General features: G+C 40.2%; 1 protein-coding gene across 4 annotated transcripts in view; it reads right to left on the bottom strand.

Moving 5' to 3' along the window:
* The window catches only part of Pde9 (phosphodiesterase 9), a 411,334-nt gene that overhangs the window by 119,437 nt on the left and 266,033 nt on the right, over positions 1-25,864 (bottom strand). For all 4 annotated transcript variants that reach the window (XM_083114911.1, XM_083114914.1, XM_083114913.1 and 1 more), the window contains exon 3: positions 3,987-4,136. In XM_083114911.1, coding sequence (XP_082971037.1) covers positions 3,987-4,136 — 150 coding nt within the window. The remainder of the gene's footprint in view (positions 1-3,986; positions 4,137-25,864) is intronic.

The raw sequence follows: 25,864 nt of genomic DNA, 5'->3' as shown, positions 1-25,864 counted from the left end.
CAATCAAGTCAGGACAAGAAGTGACTTCAATATGGGTGCGATAAGAGACACCTGCATTGCTTCATGCAGTAAGGTGGTTACCTAGAAACGGTATCGGTAGAAAGAGATGAAAGGAGATATTTTCAGATCCAAGGTGTTCTGAGAAACAACGGTTTGAAGATACGAAAGGAAGTGCGGCAATCTGATAGTAATGGTGGAATGTATTCGACAAACACAAAGCTAACAGGAGTACCAAGAATAACAATTCTAAACCTTGAAGGGATACACTGCATTGCAGTATAACAACCTCCCACCCTCTCTAGCTTTATATATGCATTCACCTTCTCGGATGTGTGAGGCTCACATGACCCAGTAGTGGTTAACGTTGTCGCCTTGTAATCAAGGCTTCCCGTGTTTTATTTCTATTGGTGGTAGTCACCAGAAATAAAAGTCTGACCTCTATATCCTAAAATACTCGCTTCACTGTACACTGCAATGCGTTAAGTTGACTAACTCCATTTGCTATTGAAAAGTTGCTAGGCAACACAAAAGCATTATTGCACTGAAGGGAGTTGTTTAAGATCTAGACGACCCATTTTTATTACATATGACTGAACATTTCAATAATTAAATTCCTACTTTATACTGTAAATCTAGAGCCTATTCTCTTCAATGTACAGTACCTTACCAATGACTAGGGAACGTTTTTCTTAACTGACCCAATACAATGCAACACCTTAAAGGATAGAATTGTGTGTTTACGTTACACACTAATATAAAAATATTGTATCATCGGCTAATGTTTAGTGGTAAACCGGTATACAAGTGACTTCAGTTACCTTCGAAGGCATATGTTGTTGTAACAGTTTTGCACTAGTTAAAACACCATTAAGCCTTGTTTCCATGATGAAAAACTCAATATGCTGACCAAGGCAGAAATTTATTTTATTAAAAACATAAACTTAACGTTTCAACCTTCTAGCAAGATCTTCTTCAGACTCTGCACCAAGTACAAATGTAACAAGGTACAAAACAGGACGATATATATACACAAACATTACTCCCCTCCAGACTATTAGCAAGTTGTTCTGGAACATTCTAGCAGGTGGCTTTCCCTTGTCAACTGTACTCTCACCTGAAAGGCTAAACATTTATTTTCATCTGGAATGTAGTTGGACTCTTTATCTCACGCTCTGTTTCCATCATTCTTCTTCCTTCTTCTCTCCACTTTCTCCCTTGTCCTTTCCACTCTTTCTAACAGCCTTCTTTCATTCTTTGTTTATCTTCAGTCCCCCATTCCAGTTCATTGTGTCTTCTTCCCCTTTCTTCTCTATTTCCTTGGCCTCCTTCCATTTTCTCACTAGTATTCTCTTCTCTCTTCCTATCTGCTTAGCCTGATTTTTTTGGTACTAGATTCAACCACACAAATGAAGTTTCTTTTTTCAAAATGTAAGGTGCAGCACTTTTCCAAAAATATAGCTCTATTCACACCAATCGTTTGAGATATGTATTTTAGGACATAAAATCAAGTCAAATAAACACACTTTGTTGCACCTTTCCTTGAGATTAGCACATTTATCCCCGTTTTACGCCCTTTTGATGCTTCAGCACCTTTTTCCTTCATTTTCTTTCATATTTTCTTAAAAGATTGGACAGAAAAATAAATGATTTTCATTCTTCTTGGGCAGCTACATAAAATCCTATAGCCTCATTTTGTAGAGCAGAACGAAAGCTATAAAATTGTATAATATACTCATTACAGCCACAATAGTTCCCAAAATAATGTAGTTTCTCTACATATAAGGATCTCCTGAGACAAAAAACGTCAGCGACTTATACGAGGGTCACTATTTATATTTTGAGCCTAACAATGAAAAAACAGGAATTTGGCATTGAAAACTGCTTTATTGTTTTTAGAAGTATTCTCCTTTATGGTCAATACACTTTTGCATTCGTTCGAACCATTTGTCAAAGCAGTTTTTCCAATCTTCTTGAGACACCTCCATAATATGTTTTTTGAACGCATCAACGGCGTCTTCCGCCGACGAAAATCGTTGTCCACGCAATTTATTCTTGACATTCGGGAACAAGAAGAAGTCATTGGGTGCCAAATCAGGACTGTACGGCGGATGACCCATCAATTCGATTTTTTGACTGTTCATAAAGTCGGTTGTTAGACGAGATGTGTGACAGCTGAGATTGTCTTGATGAAAAATGATCCGACGGCGTTTGTTTGTTTTCCGTATTTGACCGAAGACATCTGGCAAACAAATTGTTGTGTACCATTCAGAGTTGACCGTTCTACGTTCCTCTAAAGGCACAGTTGCCACATGACCAGTTTTCCAGAAAAAAACAGGCGACCATTTGTTTCGATGTGCTTCGAGCGCGAACAACTTTTGTTGGATTGGGTTCATCTTGAAACACCCATACAGTCGACTGCTGTTTACGTTCCGGCTCATATGTATATATCCATGATACGTCACCTGTTACAATCTTATATACGTCTTTTGAAGCACCACGATTGTATTTATTGAGCATTTGTTTGCACCAATTGACGCGAGCGTCTTTTTGAGTTTTTGTCAAATTGTGTGGGATTCAACGAGAACATACCTTTCTCACAGCTAAATGATCATGTAATATTTTATATATGCTGGTGGAACTAATGCCTATGGTTGCCTCAATCTCACAGTATGTCACGTGACGATCTTGCAGTACTAGGTTTTGCACAGCATCAATGTTTTCTTGAACAACAACTGATTTTGGACGACCTTCGCGAATCTCGTCGGTGAGCGAATGGCGGCCACGATTAAATTCGTTATACCAGCGTTTCACAGTGGCAAAGGATGGGGCTTCATCGCCAAATGTGGAAGTAAGTTGATCGATGCACTCTTGTCTTGATAATCCACGTCGAAAATCGTAAAAAAATCATCGCACGAAAATGTTCACGAGTTAATTCCATTTTATTGTTGTCGCGCAATCTCCAAGGCAACATAAACAACACAAATCAAGCTATTGACAAAACATTTGAAGTACGTTATGGTCAATAATGCCAGACGATTCCGTGCAAACGTCAAATCGCGCCTAACTTCAATCAGTGTTGCCAAGGCTCAAAATATAAATAGTGGCCCTCGTATTCGAAAGCAATAAAGGGTGGCGCAAAAGTCATCATCCTATTTGAACTGACCTTTATTTTGTCATCTTGTTGTTTATATCAGTAGTGTATTGTCAGTTAAACAGAAGATACTCACGAAATTTATTGCGTGCGAAAATGAATAAGTATACCCAACAAGAACGTGGAAAAATTGTGACAATTTTGCATGACACAGAGTAATTTTCCGTTTTGGTGATTTGCCATGGCCAGTCAGGTCCCCCGATTTGCCCGCTCCGGATTTTTTTCTTTGGGGTTATTTGAATAAGTCAGAAACGTTACAGCAACTAAAGGACAATATTCAGCATGAAATTGAAAACATTTCCCCGCAGATTTCCAACACCATGGAAAACGCAATAAAAAGAGCCCAAATTTGCATCAATTCGAATGGTGGTCATTTAATGGATGTTATCTTTAAAAATTGAGGACATAAAACTTACAAGTATCAGTAAAAGTTTAACACAAAAAAACCTACCTTGTTTAATTTAAAAGTGAAGCTATAGGCTAAGAAAATCAGGTGATGACTTTTGTGCCACCTTGTAGAAATGTTGAACGTAATCCAGTATAACAACTTGTCTAAAACCCCGTAAATAACACGTTTACTTCCTAAATACTTTATCTAATTATTACTAATTATGTTATTTGCTACAGTATTGAATAAAGAATGCTAATGTAACTGCATCAGACTTGAATAAAGGCACCTTTTTTCCTCCCTTTCCGACCACATTAAAATCCTTTCCCGAGTGATAATAGAGCATGATTACCTACAAGAATATTTGTGACACAATCTACTGACCATGTTAAAATATTATAGCTCGCGGGTACACAGATTAAAAGGGTGATTGTTGCGAACACTCACCGTTGCAATGAGCCGCTACAACCTCCAGTCTGTAGCGTGTTTCCGGGCTGTTGGCTACCAGTCGAGGAGAGATATTCACGAGGTGGCCGCACTCTGTGTACAACTTCAGTATGTCATGAGGACCAGCCTCTGCGGCGGCACGGAACAGGTCTGCAAAAGACAAAACAACAACAATAAACAACAAAGAACATTGTGGTCATGCCAATAACACTACGAAACAAATTATTACTTTTGTTTTCTGTTTCCTGCATGAAAGAGGGGTTTTCTTATAGATTAAGACCTCAGAGTTCGAATCTGCAATTAGTTTTAATGTATCACCCAAGGTTTTTCTGAAATGTGACTCTCCCTATGAAATTCACCCATATAAGCCTTTCAAGCAAAATGTTATAATGAGCGAGTTGCTACGCCCTTGGGGTAGGTACTTAAATGTTATTTATACCACGGCTGCAGATATCTTAATCTCAGGGGATAGGTTCTTTATTCGAGAATTCCAAATAACAAAGCGTTTTATAACGAAGAGGATATAGTTAAATGCGGATCTATATTCTGAAAACTGTACATAATACAGAGAAAATATATAGCGAAGCTTGTATTACATTGAAATATATATATATGCTGATTCCAAATTTACGTCGGTTATGTTCTTCTTATACATATAAGAATAATTGAAAGGAAATCTTCTTCTTCTTTCTTCTCGTAATTTCTGGGAAAAGGCTTCTTCTTCCTTACTATCTTTGATTTGGGAAAAGGTTTCTTCTTCTTTCTTCCTTCTATTTTTGGAAAAGACTTTTCTTCTTCTTTGATTTGGGAAAAGGCTTCTTCTTCTTTTCTTCCTTCTATTTTTGGAAATACTTCTTTTTTCTTCTTTTTGATTTGGGAAAAGGCTTCTTCTTCTTTTCTTCCTTCTATTTTTTTTGGAAAATACCTTCTTTTATTCTTTCTATTTTTGGAGAAGGCTTATTCTTCTTTTCTTTCTTCTAATTTATTGTCCTTGCCTTTAAAGCGTAATCTTATTTATTACCTATATGTGCTCTCTTTCCCAGTTTCTTTAGCAAACGATACAAGCTATACTTACATAAAGAGTAGGGTCGACTAAACTGACAGTAGCGCCACCTCCTATGAAACGACCAACAGGGGAATAGCCCAGGATCGCTAACAGCAAGCGCTGCCTATGGCCCAGTGCGTCTAATAAGAAGCGCAACCGTAAGTGCTTCGGGGCGTCTAATTGAACACAACGCCCCCGAGGGACGGACAAATACAAAAGCTGACGATGTTCTCCTCGTCAGAAGATCAAAAAGGAGAGAGATACATTTCTGAATTCATTTGCTCATTTATTAACTTTCCTAATTGTTTCATATACGAGCATATTTTTAATTATCTTAATTTGCTATATACAACATTTTATTCACTCCTTCTATAATTTTTGTACTCTTCCTTTATGTATTTTGCATTTACTATAATATATATAATCACTCTTCTCCACTTCTAGCTTCTACAATGAACTCTGCTCTTCTTTATATGGCGTGCTGCCATCTGCCGTCGCTTTCGGGAAACATTTCTTCCTTGCATTTTTCATTGTGTCGTCGGAACTGGCACGTGACAGAGTGAGTTATAATGTGATTATCACCTGAAAATTTGTAATGAAGTTATAAATAACTGAATTTGATGTGTATTGTCGTTCGAGAATACACTAGGGTGACAGAATAAAATAGACACCTGCTGACAGAACATCGCCACCCCAATAGTGCTTCTAACTGATGATGTTTTCCATTCCAAGTTCGAACAAACATCAGGAAGGATGTGAGACTGTCAACCATGCCACATATGACAGGCGCCAAGGATATTAGCGTCTTTACACGAGGGCGCAGCATTGGGCAATGGGACCGTGGCGCACCTCAACGAGAGATTAGTACGTCTTTGGCCATACCATTGGCAACAGTGACAGGGTGATTGTACAATTTTAAAAGGACAAGATGTGCCGACCGACCAGGGCCATCGGCACGTGTCAGACGAGCGATAGTGAGACACGTCCTCAGAAATCCAGGGATCAGTGTGGCGGACGTCGCGCAAGCGGCACAACTTGCGAAAAGAACAATTCAGCGTTATCTCCATAGGGAAGGGCTTTATAAACGAGTGGCCAAAAAGAAACCACTGCTCACAAAATTCCAAAAAAACAGACGTTGCAAGTGAACAGAGGACATGACTTCGCACGGTGTCAACTTTTGGCGAACTGTCATCTTCTCTGATGAAAGTCGGTATTGCCAATTCAGGGATAGCGGGAGAATTTGGGTGTGGAGGCATGCCTCGAGCCAGCTGGATGACAGATTTGTCAAGCAGAGGGTGAAATATGGTGGCATCAGTGTGATGGTGTGCGGGCAATTTGGCATGGTGGAAGTTCGCCACTCATATATTGTGATGGACATATCAATGCAGCAAAATACACTGTCATCTTGCAGGATGGACTGCTTCCAGTGTTCCACAACATTCTGGACAAGACCCGATATGTTTTTATGGAAGACGAGGCCCCATGCCACAGAGCCAAAAAACAGCTGTTTGGAAACGTCATCAAAGGATCCGTATCTTGCCTTGGCCTGGCCAATCGCCAGATTTGAATCCAACTGAGAATGTGTGGAACATTATGCAACAAAACATGGACAAGAGGTCCCAGAAGCTCTGCAACAAACATGAGTTAATGGAACATGGAGGAATGGGGACGTGTACCACAAGGCGCCATTGACAGTTTGATTGAAACCATGCCATGTCGGTTACAGGCGTTGGTGACTCACAAAAGCGGACAAATCAAGTATTAAGATTCCACATTCACAGCAACCGCCTGTGTTATTTGATTTGCCAATAAATGTTGGTGTTCCGTATCATGGGTGCCTATTTTATTCTGTTACCCTAGTGTACATGTTTCAGAAAATATGAAATTTTCGTCGTGGAATTACACAGAGAAACACGGGAAAGTAAATAGTAAATAACCCGTGACGCAACAGCCCGTGGGAGCCAGGGCCTACGTTCTCCGACCTGGGAGATCATCCAACCAGTTGGTCAGCACGACGAACCCCCAGTCGTTGTAGGTTTTTATGACCGGGTTACTCTACTCATTCGCAGCTCCCCAATTTCCTCACGATGGTGGGTGGTCCCACACACAGGCCGAAATTTAAGGAGAACAGTTGTTACGCTTCCCCTAGGAGACTCGAACCGGAGCCCAAAGCCTTAGGTCAATAATTATTGCAGATATACAGTGGGGTTGTAGCTGCAAAAATATTTCTCACGCAATTAATTATAGCATTTTCACAGTGGGCTTAGACGCTCCTACAAAAGGTACAGTCACCGGCAATAAAATGTGACAGGTACATCCTGAATGTTCTCTTCCTTGCAAGGCGTTATGTGTGTTGCCTAACTCTACGGCGATGGTAGAAGTTGCCAATGAAAATTTGTTACTAAAACCCACATACCGCCTAGAGTTAGGCAACACACATAACACCTTGCAGGTAAGAAAATATTTCAGGTATCCCACTCTTATTGCTGGTGACTGTACCAGCTATGGAAGCCTTATTAATATGATTCATCTTCAAAATATACTAGCTATGCCAATGATTTTCATATTTCTCACCTACATATTATACTAGTTATGTAATTATAATTTGTCACATACAAAATATAGTACTTAAATCATTAATTATAATATTTGTCACGTACGAAATATACTAGACATGATAATGATAATAATATTCATAACAAATATACTAGTTATGGCAATAATTATAACAGTTTAAAATATTGGAAAAATTAACCAGATACATATCCAATAATAAACATTTGACTGCTGCAAGTATAACCAAAAGACAATAAAATTAGAGAACAAAATATCTTATCATGTAGATTTTCCCAACGTCAATAGTTGCATTGTTTATATAGGAGGATTTTTGACAACTAGGGAAAGGTGGGGGACTTTGCAACGCTTTTCAGTTTAATTTTTTTTATTTAAAAACTGTTACAGTTGGAACAAGTTACAAATATGCTATGAAATGGTACATCTTTTGGCTACTTAAGAAACAAATATGAAATTTTAATTTTCAACCTCAAGTGAGAAAAGTCTGTTAATTTAAAGCAGGTCCGAGTGTTGCTATGTGCCCCATGCATGGGGTAAGTTGCAACAGTGTTTGGGGTACGTTGCAACAGGGATTATGCGTTGTCTGAATGACACTATTTGCAATCAATGCACACATAATAAGGATTGCTCTCGCGCACAGCCAATGGGACCACATTTTGCATTGTTTGCACTGCACCCAGTCTTTTTCTTCTTTGTCGTTTTCCTGGGTTCAGCCTTTGGGTATGGACGAACATTTTCAGGAGAGAAGGAAACTTTAGGTCTACTCACTACTGAAGACATTTGTGTGCCACTTGGACCCAGCATTTCAATTTGCGAAAGCAAATGTTCATTTTGAACATCACCTGAAGATGATTTAGTTGGCAGTGCATCGCACCTGGCAGTTTGGACTATGTCAACACTATCAGATACGGGAGGTCTACTATCAACCTGTCGTGCTGGATTTGGTCTATCTGAAACGAAACACAACGCAAAGTCGCTTTCTTGGAATACCTCAGAATTGAAGGGAAATATTCCTGTTTGAACAAAACCTGATGTTATGTTGGTAGGGGTAACTGTATTAAAAATGCTTTTTTAACTATCTGTGGTAGATTGTAAGAGTTTTTCCTGGATGATTCTTATGCCAAGAATCAATTTCTAGGCCACACACTTTCTTAAATGGACCAAAAACACTGACATCTAACGGTTGTAGTCGATGCGAACAGTGTGGAGGAAATGACAAAAGGGTAATATTATTATTTTTGCATTCATCTAAAGCTTCACAGCTGAGATGGGAAGAGTGATTATCGATGAAAAGAAGCACAGGGGAGTTTTCGTTATTATTCACCTGAGAAATGAAGTGTCGAATGAATTGGACAAACGTTTCCTCAATCATCCAACCTGAACCAGTAGCTGCTCCAATGCAGTCTGTTGGGCCATCTCGAATGAAATGGTCCCGAAAGTTCTTACGTGGAAATATTAGCATTGGAGGTATAAAAGTCCCTTGAGCACTAACTGCCACTGGAACTGTCACAAGTTCACCTCTTTCTGCACTGCTCACTATGTCAACCTGTTTTGTTCCTTTTCGAGCTACAACCTTATTTGGTTTCATGACAGTTGTGATACCAGTTTCATCCATGTTCCAAATTCTTGAGGATGAATAATTGTTTCTGGACAGAACTTCGGAAACTTTGTCAAAAAAAACATGAGCACATTTTCTTTGTTGAAACTGGACATTCGTGCTAAAGAAGTTGATTCAGGCAAGCGCACCGAAAGATCTTTGTTTCTCTGCAGGAATCCCCTGAACCATTCAATACCAGCCATTCCGCTTACCGACCACGATGAAGGAGCACTTATATCAAACTTAACTGCACAGAGATGCGCCAATTTTCGCACTTCCTGTGGTGTTAATCCAAACATAATCTCACTGGAATGCTGCAAGTGCATTTTGAAGATATTCTCTTCTTCCTCTGAAAACACTTTCCACGGTTTCGCATAACCACAACTTATGTTCTGTCCCTCACGAGGACCACTTTCTTGTAATTTCTTCTTTTGTATGTATCTTGAGAGGGTTGAATAATAAATGTTGAACTCTGCAGCCACTTGTCTTAAGCTGACATTTTTGTCATCTTCGTGTTCCAGGACTAAATTTGCTGCTCTATCCATCACATCAGGCGGTGTAGTCCCCTTTTGAGTCTTCCTCTTGTAGTTCCTCATCTTGCAGGCTACCTGAAACAATAGAAATAATAATAATAATAATAATACGGCAACAATTATACAGCAATTCGACAACAATAGTTTCGGCGGGAACATAAGAAGGAACAATTTTTTAAAAATAAATCTGCAAGACGAAAGAGACCATATCAGAAAGCATAACAATATTAATGTTTCGTGCTGCTAGTAGAAATTACATGCACATGCTTATAAACAAAAATTCATTCACAATTTACGTATTTATCTAGCACTACTAAGTGAAATATAGTGTTTTCTTGCCGTACTGACGTGCGTGTAATTTTGTATAAGAATAAATAAGTGAAAATTCAAAATGTGTGTTGGTTACTGAATATAGGACTAAATATATGCGATCACATTTTTCTTTTACTTGAAAACATTGTAAAATTAGGAAACAATAAACCGTATTTCGATTTATCACATTCGGGACAGTGAACAATTACATTCAATATCTTATTAAAGCGCTGGTCTGTCATGGGGCAGTTTGCAACATTGTGGGGTTAGTTGCAACATTTGTTGCAACTTGCCTCACCGACATGTTTGATTACGAAAGCTATTCTTGCCTCCACAAAAATTGCATAACATAAAAAGCAATATCACTTTCCACACCTTCAATAAACATGCTTTCAATTGACCACATGTCGCATGCTGTGGTCATTTATAGGAATTGCGTATTAAAAATTGTAAGAGATTCTTAAAAATTACTCACCGTCCTCAAAATTCTTCTTTCTTCATCCACTCTGACAACATCTGAAAAACTGGCTTAACGAATGGTTCATCAGACACACCTACCAACGTGTGTTGGAACGACAGTAAGCGCAACGCAGTAGAGCCATCCTACATAACAGAAAAAGCACTGTTGCAACGTGCCTTTGTTGCAAAGTGCCCCACTTTCCCCTATATTAGAGATATTAAAAATATAAAAATATATTTCTCACCAAAATTTGTTTTTGTGGCAAAGTATCAGTTTGACAGTGATGCCCGATAGAAATATTAAGTAGTCTTGTCAACATTTCTGTTATGGTTATTTTACGTCGCTTTTCTACCTCTTTGGGTAATCGCGACGATGAAGATGAGTGATGAAACTGATTAAATGACACTCACAAAGAACACCCCCATGCCTAGGTTGGGGATTCGAACCTGGGACACCTGACATAGTAGCGTTCTGTGCTTACCATCCCCGCCACGGGGCCGGAAATTTAGTAGCTGCGTTGATAATTATGTTTCTTTTAACAACGGCTTTAATTAAGTAAGTGGTTTTATCGAAAAAGTTAACAACATGTTTAACACAGTGTTGCATTTTATGTGATAATGATATGCTAGAGTTGACGAGCTGTATCTTTGCGGGTGGCCTTGGCTACTCCGCGCAGTGTGCGAGAGAGAGACGTTTATGTAGTTGCCACCTACTCTCCCTTTGGGTGGTCTACAGCAAGGACAGAACGCAAGGATAATGACGCGCAGCCGCTAGCTCCTCCCCCTTGCTACTGCGCAGCTGGGCTTGCGCAGGGTTCACCCGCAAAGATACAGCTCGTCAACTCTAGACGAGGACTACATTCTGAATCTAAAATATATCCATTAATACTGAAGCAGCTCAATCATGACCACAGTTACTTTGCTGTTTATTCTACGTTGAGTTAACTTTCCTATCAATCTATCTAGAGTTTCAAGATGACAAGGGTAGCGAAGTGCAGAAAAAAAATCAAATAAATAAGGGGAATCAATCAGTTTCAGGACTTCCTGGGAAATCGCTAGATTCCAAACAGATGCCACTGACGCCACAATGCATTGTGGGACGTGTGATATATAGCCGCGTGGCAACGGAGGGAAAATCGAGCGAAATAGTGCGAAACGGGAAGAGGAGGAGGATTCCTCCATCATCCCTTGTCAGGTGGTGCATTCATCCCTCTCGTGATGGCCTCTTATTCTGTCAATGGTCGTTACTTCCAAACTTTTCTTCCAGGAACCTTTCAAAATCGTCAACCAGGATGTTTACCAAAATAACAAATCCAAATTCTTTCCATTTTCTTGACCTTTTTTTTTTTTCATATTTCTTAACATATATTTAATCACCCCCTACTTAGGTATTGTTGGAAATTAAAAAAATAAATATTTTATTAAACGAAAACCCCCTACCACAAGGTCAATTAAGATGAAAACTGAAGCTGTATTTAACAATAGTTTTAGACTTTAACTAATGCATGTAAAAATGAATGCTTCAGACTTCATCCTGGATGGAAATTGGCCACATTTTATTTAATATTTTTACAAAACTTCAGGCATACAAGAATGTAACTTAACTATCAGATATCGCCCGAACAGATTTCTTCAAATTTACAGGAGGAACTACTTACTGAAATCAGTTTCTGTAGCATTGTCGAAGTTCTTGGAGGTATTTTCTTTCGCAGAAACTGAAAACTTCACCATAGAATGCTGTAGAGCAAAAAATAATCACTTGTTACGTAAGGAACTTGCACCTTCTGTAACATTAGGCCGTTGTTTCCATTATGTACGTGCAGATGGCGAGAGCGTCAAGAGCGGTCTCGCCAGTGATTCCAAAGTGTCTTTTTGTTTACGAGTTTTTTTTAACTATGCTTACCTAACCTAACCCAACCTAACCTTGCCAGAATGGTCCGTGGGGCTATCGTGAACGGTTTGTGATGAAATAATGAACACGAAAGTGGGTATTTTTCGGTTAAGAAGGTTGAAACACTACATAACCACTCCAAATCGACAAAGAACAAGCACGACGCGCGATGATCCATGACGAGTGAACGCCATATTGTCTGTTACCCAAGCATAACAAGGAAGACAAATAATGACTCGTAATATGAAAAGTTGACACTATTTTATGGAAAAAGGCATACCTTCACCTTAAAGAATCTTCCGCAATGCAGAATAGGTAAGTATCAATGCTAAAATTAACGAAATGAACGAGTGAGAGGTGTTCGGGCCTTATCGGATAAGTACCGAATGTAAAGCATAAGAAACGAAGTGACCAAATATTAACCACAACTCAATACATTTTTAGATTTCCAAATATTCAATTTTGTTAAATCCCAGCACAGTTATATAACAATTAAAAATCACTATACTGTAAAAAAAAATAGCAAACATTCTTGACCACAAGAATAATGTCTCGACTTTTTCTTGACATTCTTGACTGATAAGACACTATTCAGTTTCAACCCCGAAAACTATGGAATCCACACTAATATAAGTCGTTTTACATGTCTTCCCCTTCCCACCCCCACCCCTAAGGGTGCCAGAAGTGTCTTGGAGTAGAACGGAATTGGGAGTGTCATTATTCATCGTAGCGACCCCGAAAACTATGGATTTCACACTAATATCGGTCGTTTTACATGTCACCCCCTTCCCACCCCCACCCGTAGGGGTGCCAACGGTGTCTTGAAGTTGAACGGCTTTGGGAGTGTCAATATTAATCTTAGAGACCCTGAAAGCTATATATTCATGGGCGTCCGGAAGGGGGGGGCAAGGGGGGCCATGCCCCCGCCGGAAAATGAATGTGTACCTAAAATTATATAATTTTCACATAATTTCATTTCAATCACAGTAATTTATGTTAATTATTATAAATTCGTTGAAGAATTTCAGACTGAAACAGTGTTTTTTGAGGGAGCATCACTATTTTGGAGGAAAATATGTGTCCTTTGCCCCCTGGAAAAAAATTACCTTGCTCGCCCCTCCCTGGAAAAAATCCTGCGGACGTCCATGTATGTATTCCACACTAATATCGGTCATTTTCGATAATTTTTACATGTCACCCCTTCCCATCCCCACCTCTAGGTGTGCCAGGGGTGTCTTACCCCCACAGTATTCATTTCCAGATTGTAAGTGAGACGTGTACCAAGTTTGGTTGAAATCGCTCCAGGCGTTCGAGAGTTATGCCGGAACAAAGACACACACACATCATCCATTTATATATATATATATATATTGTTTGTATTTGTATCAGTATGTACTGCCTCGCTCCATCCACCTCCTTCCCATCCTTCTGTGCGATCTTGCTCTAGACTCTCCCGGGATAGAGTATACGTGGAATGGAGGTTGACGTTTTGGTGTCCTAGAAAAGGGTCAAATCTTACACCCCAGGTTGTTAATGGAGATATATGGGCATAGCGTAGAACAAATACTAACCCAACTTTCTCTACTCAAAAGAACTTTTACCCAATGTGACAAACACAAAAGAAGCCCTTGGACTTAAAAACCGAGAACAATCTATAGTTCACGGGTCAGCAGAGACTTACCCCTAGGGTTACAGAAGTAACTTCGCAGACTCAGGAGAAAGAGGAAGATACCGGAGTAGTCGGGGAGTCGAGGCGAAACTGCTTCAAACTGGAAAGTTGGTGTCGGGGCATCCCTGTTGCCATCGGCAACCAAACTTAACCATCTCTTTGTCGTTTCTATGGCTTCTCTGTTAAGGAGTAACTGCCCACATGGGATGCGAAATGTGCTGCTCCAAAGTGCTGGCACTTTAGCGACTTCGCTTGGTGGTCAGTGAGAAGATTCCACAACTGCCATGGTGTTTCTTGTATACTGCCTGTCCAATGATGCTCCCAGCCCTACTCTCAAGGTGAAATTGTCGCCCTCCTCCGTGGTTGAGTGGTTAGCGTAGTAAGCAAAGAATCTAGGGGGTCTTACAGTCTAAGCCTGAGTATCGATTAAAATAATTAATTATTCTTGATACTTGATAATTCATTTAGTTAATATCACCCACATCACAGAATGTGCTTGTACGTCAGTTAACTATAAAAATTCTATTGCACATAGCGTTACGACGCCAGCCTGGGCATGGATGTTTGTGGTTGTCCATTCATCAATTTCATCATGTCATCACTTATTCCCATCTTCGCAAATTAGCCAAAAGTGGCACAAAAAGCGAAGTAAAATAAAGCAAATCAATCAATCAATTTCATCATATCATCACTCATCCCCATCTTCGCAAATTAGCCAAAAGTGGCACAAAAAGCGAAGTAAAATAAAGCAAATCAATCAATCAATCTCATCATATCATCACGCATCCCCATCTTCGCAAATTAGCCAAAAGTGGCACAAAAAGCGAAGTAAAATAAAGCAAATAAAACAAATCAATCAATAAATAAGCCATTAAATTAGGAGGTCGTAAACAACATTTATAGATGTCCTAGAATGTTTCAAAATAGTGTTTACATTCTTCGAACGTTAATTACAGGAGCACTAATAGCAGCAGAAAGTATGAGCTTTTTCGGTGTCTAAAGATTTGGATGTTCACTAACAACAATACATCGTGGTTTCCACGGAATGGATAACACTGGTAGTCTCAATCGTATGTCCCGTGTCATCTTTGTGTCGTACACACCGTTCTTTACATTTCCTCACAGGTAGAAATCTAACGGTGTTAAATCGGGAGATCTGGGTGGACATTCGACACTTCTTACGTTGCTCGATAGAAAAAATGGTCACCTCTGCCACTTTGCGTAGGCTACGCTAATACCTGTCACCTGACGAGCTGTGTCGGAACTAAAAACAACAGAATGCCCTACACGCGCTCACACACACTCAACGTACACATTGCAGCTTCAAATACATAATAGTTTCTATGTTATTAACAGGGAAAGGATTTTGAAGTGCGAAATTATGGACGGGAATGGTCAAAAAGGTGCAAATAAATGCCTTTATTCCATGCTCTCTTTTTCTGCTCCTTCTGTATATAATGCGCGCGGACCGCAGAGAGAACGGTGGTTCTGCCGAATAGGTTTTGTTGAAGATTGTGTTTTCTCTCGCGGGTTTTGCTACATTATCTTGGGAACTACTGGGACTGTAATGATTATATTATACCACTTTATAGCTGTCGTTCTGCTCTACAAAATGGGACTATAAGATTTTATGTAGCTGCTCAAGAAGAATGAAATAACTTATTTTTCTGTCCAATTTTATTAGCAGAACATAAAAGATAAGGAAGGGAAAAGGCGCACATCAAAGAGAGGGCACAAAGGGGATAAATGTGCTAATCTCACGAAAAGGTGCAAAAAGGTTGGAAAGGTGCTGCACCTTAAAATCCGTTCCCTAGATTTTAACGTTCAAAGAATATAAACACTATAATAGGACACACTGAATCTATATTATTGGCATTTTTACCGATACCCAAAACACGGTGGATCGTCGTTGCAGGTTGAAATGAATTCTGAACTTCATTGTCCATGGAAGGACGCACGTTCTAGCAGTCCCCGTCTGTTTTTACAGTTTCTGCCAACACTGATTCCTGCTCTGCGTCGAAGAGGCGTTCCCACGGAAACAAGTGACATCATCAGCGTCGTTCCCAATTAGTAGAATAATACAGAATGGATAGGACGCTCGGAGCTTTCAGGAAGATTGAATCATTCACGACCTTCGGAAGAGTGGATTGGAGAAGTCCTGGTATTTCAGCCGTCGTTGCCAAACTACTCGGCAAAGAAAGATGAAACTACAGGAAACAATTACGAAATCATGAGTCGAAAGACATCTTCACAAAATCTTAAAAAAAACAAACAACAGGGGCAAGTTTCAACTTGCAATTTTGAGTACTCGACTATATTTCGTTTGAACCAGTTTCCAAATTCAAATACTTAGGAGTAATATTAACAAATGAAAATTATATTAAAGAGGAAATAAGAAGTAGGCTTAATTCAGAAAATGCATGTTACTTCTCTCTTCATAAACTTTTGTCTTCTCGTTTAATATCTAAGAAACTAAAAGTTATATACAAAACAGTAATTTTGCCTGTAGTATTATATGGGTGTGAAACTTGGTCCCTTACATTGAAAGAGGAACATAAATTGAGAGTATTTGAAAATAAGATCCTTAGGAAAAGATTTGAACCTAAAAGGGATGAGGAGACAGGTGAGTGGAGAAGGTTAGATAATTTAGAACTACATAATTTGTATTCATGTCCAGATATTATTAGAATAATTAAATCAAGAAGACTTTGGTGGGCAGGCCATTTGGCACGAATGGGAGAGGAAAGAGGAGTTTACAGCATTGTTGTTGGGAAACATGATGGTAAGAGACCTGTAGGAAGGGCAAAACGAAGATGAAGGGACAACGTTGAGATGGACCTAAAGGAAATCGGTAGGGATGGAAAAGAGTATATAGATCTTGCTCAAGGTAGGGACAGATGGAAGGCCTGTATTGCTGCAGCCATGAACCTTCGGGTTTAAGAAGGCTAGAGACTTAGTTAGTTAGTCTACTATATTGCGTAGTAGTGTGTACGTGTAAATATCATCTCGTTAGCTTACGAGAGACGTTAATGACTGGCAATTAAAGGCTGCTAATTGTCTTGTTAACTTCTGGGAGTTTCCACTGTAAATTCTTAAGCCGGGGAGAAAGGATGGGGTCTATTTCAGTCCAGGGTACCTTTTGCAAGTTGAACCCAAATGGGTACAAGTCCTGTATCTTGTCTCCGTAGGAATTCTGTCCTTGTGGCAGTCAGATCATTTTTGACCCATCTCTCAAAGACATGAAAGGAACGCAAATGAACCAGTGGCGTACGTAAGATTTGTACGAAGGAAAGGGGTTGACGTTGGATTGCGTGCTTGATCTTTACTCTTGAAAGGACTGGAAAGATTTTTTCATCCGTGACGTAAGGAAAGATGAATACCTACGTATGCAATGAACCTCAGTGAACCCGTTAGAGCACGCCACTCATTAGCATATATTGTACGAATATCCACAAAAAATTGGAATTATAACATTTTATGACAATAAATAAACAAAACAAACTAGCGTTAGTTTGATTTGCACAGAGATACAGCAAAGATAAGTTGAAAGGCAAAATATATTATGTCAAAGATACACCTACTAGTGTGTTGCAGCGAGAAGATTTCGCAAGAGCGCGAAATAGTTCGCACGGACGACGATAGATAGCGCACGGAATTGAGAGCTTCTTCGCTCGAGCGAAACGAGCGGTATACGATCGAAGCCCAGTAGTACACGTATAACCATAATTTGTCTGAGGACCTCAAATATGGATCGTGAGGTGAAAGACACAGGGAAATTGAAACTTAAGTAAAAAAGTAATTATTTCCATGTTAAAATGAAATTTAGCTTATCTTACCAGTACACAGTGATATATTACAAATGAAATAGATTATTGTGGGCTGAAACTACCAAGGCAGGTATTTCAGATGTATGAGTTTGCGATTATCATCACATTAAAATGATATTCGAATGTATTCGCTCGAGCGTAGCATGCATAGATATATATATACAGGGTGTCTCATAAGCAATTGCGTAAATTGACACAGGTGAAAGTACACGATAATAGAAGCAAAAAAGTCTCAGTAAACATGGGTCTGCAAACGAGCCGTTTTCGAGATAATCGCGAATGTGTGGTTACAAGCCGCCATGACTTCATTGTTTGTAAACGTCGTACTAGTTGATAAAATGCTAATAATACAGTAAGAAAAGTGACTCCCACGGTACGATTAGACTGTGTACTGATTGTATCCATCCTGTTTGATTACAACGCCACCTCTCGGAAATGTTCTGTTTTGTACACAAAGAGCAAACCTCGGAACGCGCAAGGAGTAAAGCACTCTGTGTTTACAAAATGCAATCAGTGACGGCTTCTAACCACACATTCGCACACATTATTAGCATTTTACCAACTAGGGCTACGTTTACAAACAATGAAGTCAGTGGCGGCTTGTAATCACACATTCGCGATTATCTCGAAAACGGCTAGTTTGCAGACCCATGTTTACAGATACTTTTTTGCTTCTATTATCGTGTACTTTCACCTGTGTCAGTTTGCCCTATTACTTTTGAGACCCCTGTATATGCACGCTACGCTCGAGCACACACACTCATATACATATATACACACGTTTATCTGCACAGACACATGGTTGGGCATGGTTGGGACGCAAAAATAATAAAAAAAAATAGATAATGAAAGATTTACCCTATTTTTTTAATGAATACTTCTTGAAATAAATACAAATTTCCTGTCATTTTTCTGTCATAATTCACGAAATTAATTTTTAAAACTTTTGGGGGGGGGGGGGCTAAAGCCTCTTCAAGCCCTCATATTACACAAGTCCTTGAAATTAACTCTAGCCATTTCTCAACTTTCATTCCCGTGAAACCAGCACATTTGCTATTAACCTTTGCTGAAAGCCTTCTTTCTGCATAATATTCGTTGCTAAAGACAGCTTCATTCGAGAGAAATTTCCATCAAGCTTTTCCAAACGGAAAATAAAGGGAACAGGAAACAAAAGACGCTAGCACGAAGGAGGATTTAGCTTTTGAAGGAAACCTCGGAAAATTAAGTTGTGGCTCGAATAAAATTAAAGGAAAGAGTAGACGGTAATGAGGTTTAAAGTCTGGAGTCGCTCATGTATTATTCTCTCCCCCCTTTCTGCATACAGGGTGAAGGAGGATTATGCACCCGCTAACAAAGATGCCAGAGTCCAAACTAATTGAGTTTCTCTCATTACATTTTTGCGTCGCTCATTTCAATTACCTGAGCATACATAATGCAGGGTATTCCGGCTTAGAAGTATACAAAAATGACTGCTTATCACACGAAAACTACTCCTTATATTGTCTCGTAGTGTCGACCACAGATTTCAGTAGTCCACTTGTACGATCAATCGTGCCTTTGAGTTACGCATGCGCAGAAACAGACGAGAACAGCTCTCAACATGACGGGCCACCGAGATCACCAGATTTGACACCATTAATTTATTCTTTTCATGGGGCTTGATTAACGTTCACGATTTGGGTGCTTTGAGACATCGTATGCGCAACTAACGCCTCAAATGCTGTTCAACACTAAGGTGTAGCAGCGTACATAAATACTTTGAGTTACTTTGAACAAAAACGGGACAAAAAAAGTACGGTACATTACAGACGCTAAAAAATGTGTGAGGTGAGTGGAGAAGGTTACATAATTTAGAACTACATAATTTGTATTCATGTCCAGATATTATTAGAATAATTAAATCAAGAAGACTTAGGTGGGCAGGCCATGTGGCACGAATGGGAGAGGAAAGAGGAGTTTACAGGATTCTTGTTGGGAAACCAGATGGTAAGAGACCTGTAGGAAGGCCAAGACGAAGATGGAGGGACAACGTTGAGATGGACCTAAAGGAAATCGGTAGGGATGGAAAAGAGTATATAGATCTTGCTCAAGATAGGGACAGATGGAAGGCCTGTGTTGCTGCAGCCATGAACCTTCGGGTTTAAGAAGGCTAGAGAGTTAGTTAGTTAGTTAGTTAAAAAATGTGTGTATGTTTGTACTACAGCGCCTTGAATAACGTAGTGTGGAAAACGGCACAGTTCTGCACGCCCTGGCTGGTTCCACTCGAAAATGATCCGCTAGAGGCGCTGGTGTTGAACCCGGTGCTTGATATTCGTCTGCTTATAATGGAAGTAAATGGAGTTTTCGCTGCAACGTCTGATTCTTTTACATGAAGCATTTCTATGAATGTGATAATTGCTATGATATTTGGTACAGTGGTCGCGAAGATATTAACGAACATTCTAGACAGTCGACCACGTCCTGTTATCGTCGTACTTTCGTTAATAATACGGGAGAAAAAATACGCGTGGAATGCTCTTGGCAACTAAATTTTTGTGTATGAATTAGGTTCATTATTATTATCATCATCATCATTTCTTTTAAAGATATACACACTGAAGCATTTGTATTTTTGATATTTACTGTCTCTTTTCTTCCGCTTTAAACTAATCGCGGCGATGATGATAATGATGATTCCATGAAACAACAAGGGGAACCCCACAAAACTTTCTTTGTGCCATCGACGTGAGTGTAAGGAAACTTTCAAACCAATGGGACAAGCGACACGGGATGTTCATACTGTCACACTAGTGACACACACTTCCAAACTGTAAAATAGCATTCATTGCACATGAGGGTCCAAACAGCAAACGACACGTTCATATGGCGTATTCGTGTGCTACTTGTTACTTCGGTCGGAAAGCTCCTTAATGGGAGCTCCTTAATGGAAGGGTGCTCAGACTAAAGCGACGCGCTACAGGGGGAGTTCCCAACTAAGTGACAAGCGACATGGTGCCTTAAGTCTATTGGCAAGCGTTCGCTGCTAATTGTGCGAACAACAGATAGGCGACACGAAAAACCGCACATTACAACAACAGATCTAGGCGACACGATAAGTCACACGTGTCGCTTTGGGCCATTTCCTCAATAGCTTGCAACATGTTGCCGTGGTTTGTTGTTCGCGCATGCGCGATGCAATGAGTGTCTTGCTTTATGGAGATTGCGCACCAAAGCGACAAGGGGCACGCGACACTTATCGCTTGAGGATTTCACGAACCGAACGCTGGCCTGTGCTTCCCGTCATGCCGCTACGATGTGAAATGTTGCTCTTGATTGGCTCGTTTCCAAGCAACATGTGTCGCTTCGGTGTGAAAGTTGCCTTGGACCGAAAGACCCGTGTCGCTTTGGTGTGAAATCCTCGTATCGTTTGTCGCGTGTCGCTTTGGTGTAAAATCTCCTTGAGGAAACGGTGCAGTCAGAGCTTGTGTCCCTACGGTTCGATAGGCTGCATTGATTACGGACTGCTCGCTTCCACGCGACACTTGTGGTTTGTCGCCTCGGTATGAAATATCTCTCAGGATACTATTTATATTCATATAACATAGAAAAATAAAACTCTAGTACACAATCCAACCCCTGACGTCCGGAATCACTTTGCGATGTTTCTTCTTGTGTTACGCACGCATGCTATTTATTTATTCATTTTATTTTACTTTTCTTTCCAAATTAATGTCATTTGGTGACTGCAAATCACTCCACAAATATAACTGTTTCCATCAATTCACGTACCGCCTTTCAAGACAAACAAATCTACATAATATATTCCAAAAACTAACAAAGCCGCATTACTTTCATAAGAAAATTAGCACCGACATTGATCGCACTGCCATCTATGTTCTCATCCGTCTCGGGAACCAGTTTCTTGGGTCGTTTTCCACACTGTGTTATTCAAGGCGCTGTAGTTTGTACACATCTAGCCCGGATGTTGCGACAATGGTGTATTCTCCACGTTACTGCGTTTGCCGCTGGCAAACAAATTTGTTCCATTAATTTGTATAGATTTGGTTTTAATGTAGGCGGGGGGCCCTACACGATGGAACAGTGGTAGCATCGTCGCTTTATAATCAAGGGGTGCCGGGTTCGATACCCGGTGGAAAATATTAATTGCTGCAAAAAAGTGTTTATGCATGTTTTCACACATTCTTCATTCATTCGAAATCGCGAAATAATGCGAATTTGACAAAAAATAAAAAATGTGACCTTTTCGCGAATTTCAACGTATTTTATGATAAACAATAACACCGCGAAACCCCAAGATCTTTGTGTTGGTGTGTGAAATGATTATTCTGGTTGCATAGTTTATAGGATGGCGATGTAAAAATCGCTAAGATGAGTGATGCTATGATGAAATTGATGAAGGGGCACTCACAAAGGACACCCACGACCAGGCTGGGATTCGAATCCAAGCCCCCTGGCGTCGTAGCGGGCTGTGCTAACAATTCCGCCACGGAGGAGGTGAAGGGGTAGGATTCAGCCTACAACTTCACGAGTGCATCGTGAATGCGTGAATGAGCAGAACATTTTCAGAGCGGGTCATTCTCCGGAGGACTTTGCAGGTCCGCACGTTAGCCACAAGTGTGCAAAATACATACTCGTATGATAACAATCTCCGCAACTCCACAAGCATGTTACAGTCAAAAGACACAATTTGTAGAATCTTAGTACATATGGCTATTCCATCTGTCTTACTTGGTATCAACCAGTGGCGTATACCCAGCCTAAGGTCTGGGCTATCTGATTATGTCACGTGGTCCTGGGCTATGAATAGAAATCAGGTTGCCAACTCAAAGGAAATCAGGTTGCCAACTCTCAAGAAATCCGGTTGCCAACTCTCAAGTAATCAGGTTGCCAACTCTCAAGACATCAAGGTTGCCAACTCTCAAGACATCAAGGTTGCCAACTCTCAAGACATCAAGGTTGCCAACTCTCAAGACATCAAGGTTGCCAACTCTCAAGACATCAAGGTTGCCAACTCTCAAGACATCAAGGTTGCCAACTCTCAAGACATCAAGGTTGCCAACTCTCAAGACATCAAGGTTGCCAACTCATCATCTCACTAATATGAATAATTTCATTTACAATTTCTGATCGATTTTTCTCCTGTAATTTATTCTCTAACCTTCAGGCTTCGTAGATAGCGTAGCTAGCCTAGAATATACGCTCCTGGTATTAACTATAGGTTAATGCTTGTAATAAAGTGAACATTCGGTTTGGCTTTTGAATTCCAAGCCGGCTGCGGAAAGGTTTGTGTGCGTCTTAATTATTGATATATTTATTCTATTATTCCATTCTTTTATTGTAGAAATATTTATTCAAAGGAAATCCGTAAGAGAGTTCTGTTCCACGGTGGAGGGTCGAGACGAGGTTCTCAACTGCAAAAATTAACGAAACAGAGCCGAAGTTTTCCGAGCAAACTCCCATGGAATTTCAGTATGAAGATATTTTGTCTATAACGAGTTCTGAAAACATTGGATAACGTCACAAACTCGAGTCATCAACTATACTTATATTTTCGGGGCCTGAAGTGAAGAAGTTATTTCGGGTTAGAGAGTTCTGGAGTTGACAAACTGTTGAGAGTGAACTCGCTCACATCTACAGGGACTGAAGTGAAGATGTTTCTTTCGGGTTAGGGACCAGGTGAGTTTTGGAGATGACAAAATGTTGAGAGCGACTTCGCTCACATCTTCAGGGACTGAAGTGAAGATGTTTCTTTCGGGTTAGGGACCAGGTGAGTTTTGGAGATGACAAAATGTTGAGAGCGACTTCGCTCACATCTTCAGGGGATAAAGTGAAGATGTTCCTTTCGGGTTAGGGACCAGGTGAGTTTTGGAGTTGACAAACTGTTGAGAGCGACTTCGCTCACATCTTCAGGGACTGAAGTGAAGATGTTTCTTTCGGGTTAGGGACCTGGTGAGTTTTGGATATGACAAAATGTTGAGAGCGACTTCGCTCACATCTTCAGGGACTGAAGTGAAGATGTTTCTTTCGGGTTAGGGACCAGGTGAGTTTTGGAGATGACAAAATGTTGAGAGCTACTTCGCTCACATCTTCAGGGACTGAAGTGAAGATGTTTCTTTCGGGTTAGGGACCAGGTGAGTTTTGGAGATGACAAAATGTTGAGAGCGACTTCGCTCACATCTTCAGGGGATAAAGTGAAGATGTTTCTTTCGGGTTAGGGACCAGGTGAGTTTTGGAGATGACAAAATGTTGAGAGCGACTTCGCTCACATCTTCAGGGGATAAAGTGAAGATGTTCCTTTCGGGTTAGGGACCAGGTGAGTTTTGGAGTTGACAAACTGTTGAGAGCGACTTCGCTCACATCTTCAGGGACTGAAGTGAAGATGTTTCTTTCGGGTTAGGGACCAGGTGAGTTTTGGAGATGACAAAATGTTGAGAGCGACTTCGCTCACATCTTCAGGGACTGAAGTGAAGATGTTTATTTCGGGTTAGGGACTAGGTGGATTGTGAAGATGATGACAAAATGTTGAAAGCGACTTTGCTCACATCTTCAGGGCCTGAAGTGAAGATGTTTATTTCGGGTTAGGGACTAGGTGGGTTGTAAAGATGATGACAAAATGCTGAAAGCGACTTTGCTCACATCTTCAGGGACTGAAGTGGAGACGTTTTTTTCGGGTTACCGACCAGGTGAGTTTTGGAGATGATACCCAGCTACTGTTCACAACGACGTCGCTCACATCTACAGGGACTGAAGTGAAGATTTCTTTTCGGGTTAGCGACCAGGTGGATGAAGATGACAAAATGTTGAGAGCGATTTCACTCTTATAATTATGGATTCACACGTATCACTAAAGATTAGAGTGACATTTAGCTGGGCTACCTTTCTAGGAGACACTAGGTCAACGAAGTATGCTCAATCATTACCAGGAATTGTTTATGGCGCATATAACTGAACAGAGTTTATCTATAAACCAGGAGGAACATATTGCAATTACCGCACCTGAACATCTGTCAGGAGGCTCTGGAAAAACAACACAAAAAAACAAAAATCTATAACCACTGCAACGCACGCTGGAGACATGAATCAAAAGGAACATATATGTCACTGAGGAGGTTATTATTGCACAGCACCGAAACAGTTCACGGTACACCACGTTAACCGCTTTATTCCTTACCGGAAATCATTGGCGATATTCGTCCATTCTTGACGCTGCCCATTTCGGCGGCCGTAAATAAATTTCGAATGACAGGTCGTTAAGACAGGGCGCTTGTAACCAAGCAGACTGAGGATAACGACATCACATCCGACTCCCGATACCTATCTAAAATAATACCGAGACTATATTGAGCAGTGTTGCAATCTGAGGAGAATTTTCACTAGGCGGACAGAAAATTCTTCGCAAGTAAATTTTCCATCAAGACAGACAAAAATTGAAATGTTGGGAGTTATTTTAATATTATAAATAATTAATATAATATAATGAGTTACATAGTTGGACTCGGTGAAGCCTTCTGAAAACAATTTATCAACAGACTAGCTCTAATAACCTTTATTTCCTAATGAACTCTGAAATTACCAAAATGTCACTAACCATGTTTTACACCAGATATCTTCATATACGTTATTTACTAGGCAGGACTAGTTGGATTCGGTTTTTAAGTCCACATTGTGCACAGAAAGGACTGGACCTACAGCTTAAAGTGAAATCCGAACCTCTATGTGCTTCCACCGGATATCGAACCCGGGACCCATTGATTACAAGGCGACGACTTTACAGCAGCGGCGGCTGATAGCTCTGAATTAGGTGAAGGGCTAGTATGTAGCCTTAGGTCTAAAATTTTAAAACAGAAAAAGAATGTTTGCTGGCAATGCTGTGTATGGAGGAAGGACTGTTGTCAGTACATTTCAACACAGAACTTTTGACCGATTAAAGTAGGGAGCGGAAGTTGATGAAATGTCATATTTTTTCTGACA

The sequence above is a fragment of the Lepisma saccharinum genome, chromosome 29 (assembly GCF_977018435.1).
Source record: "Lepisma saccharinum chromosome 29, izLepSacc3.1, whole genome shotgun sequence".
Taxonomy (NCBI): Eukaryota; Metazoa; Arthropoda; class Insecta; order Zygentoma; family Lepismatidae; genus Lepisma; species Lepisma saccharinum.
This window is presented reverse-complemented; position numbering and strand designations above follow the sequence as displayed.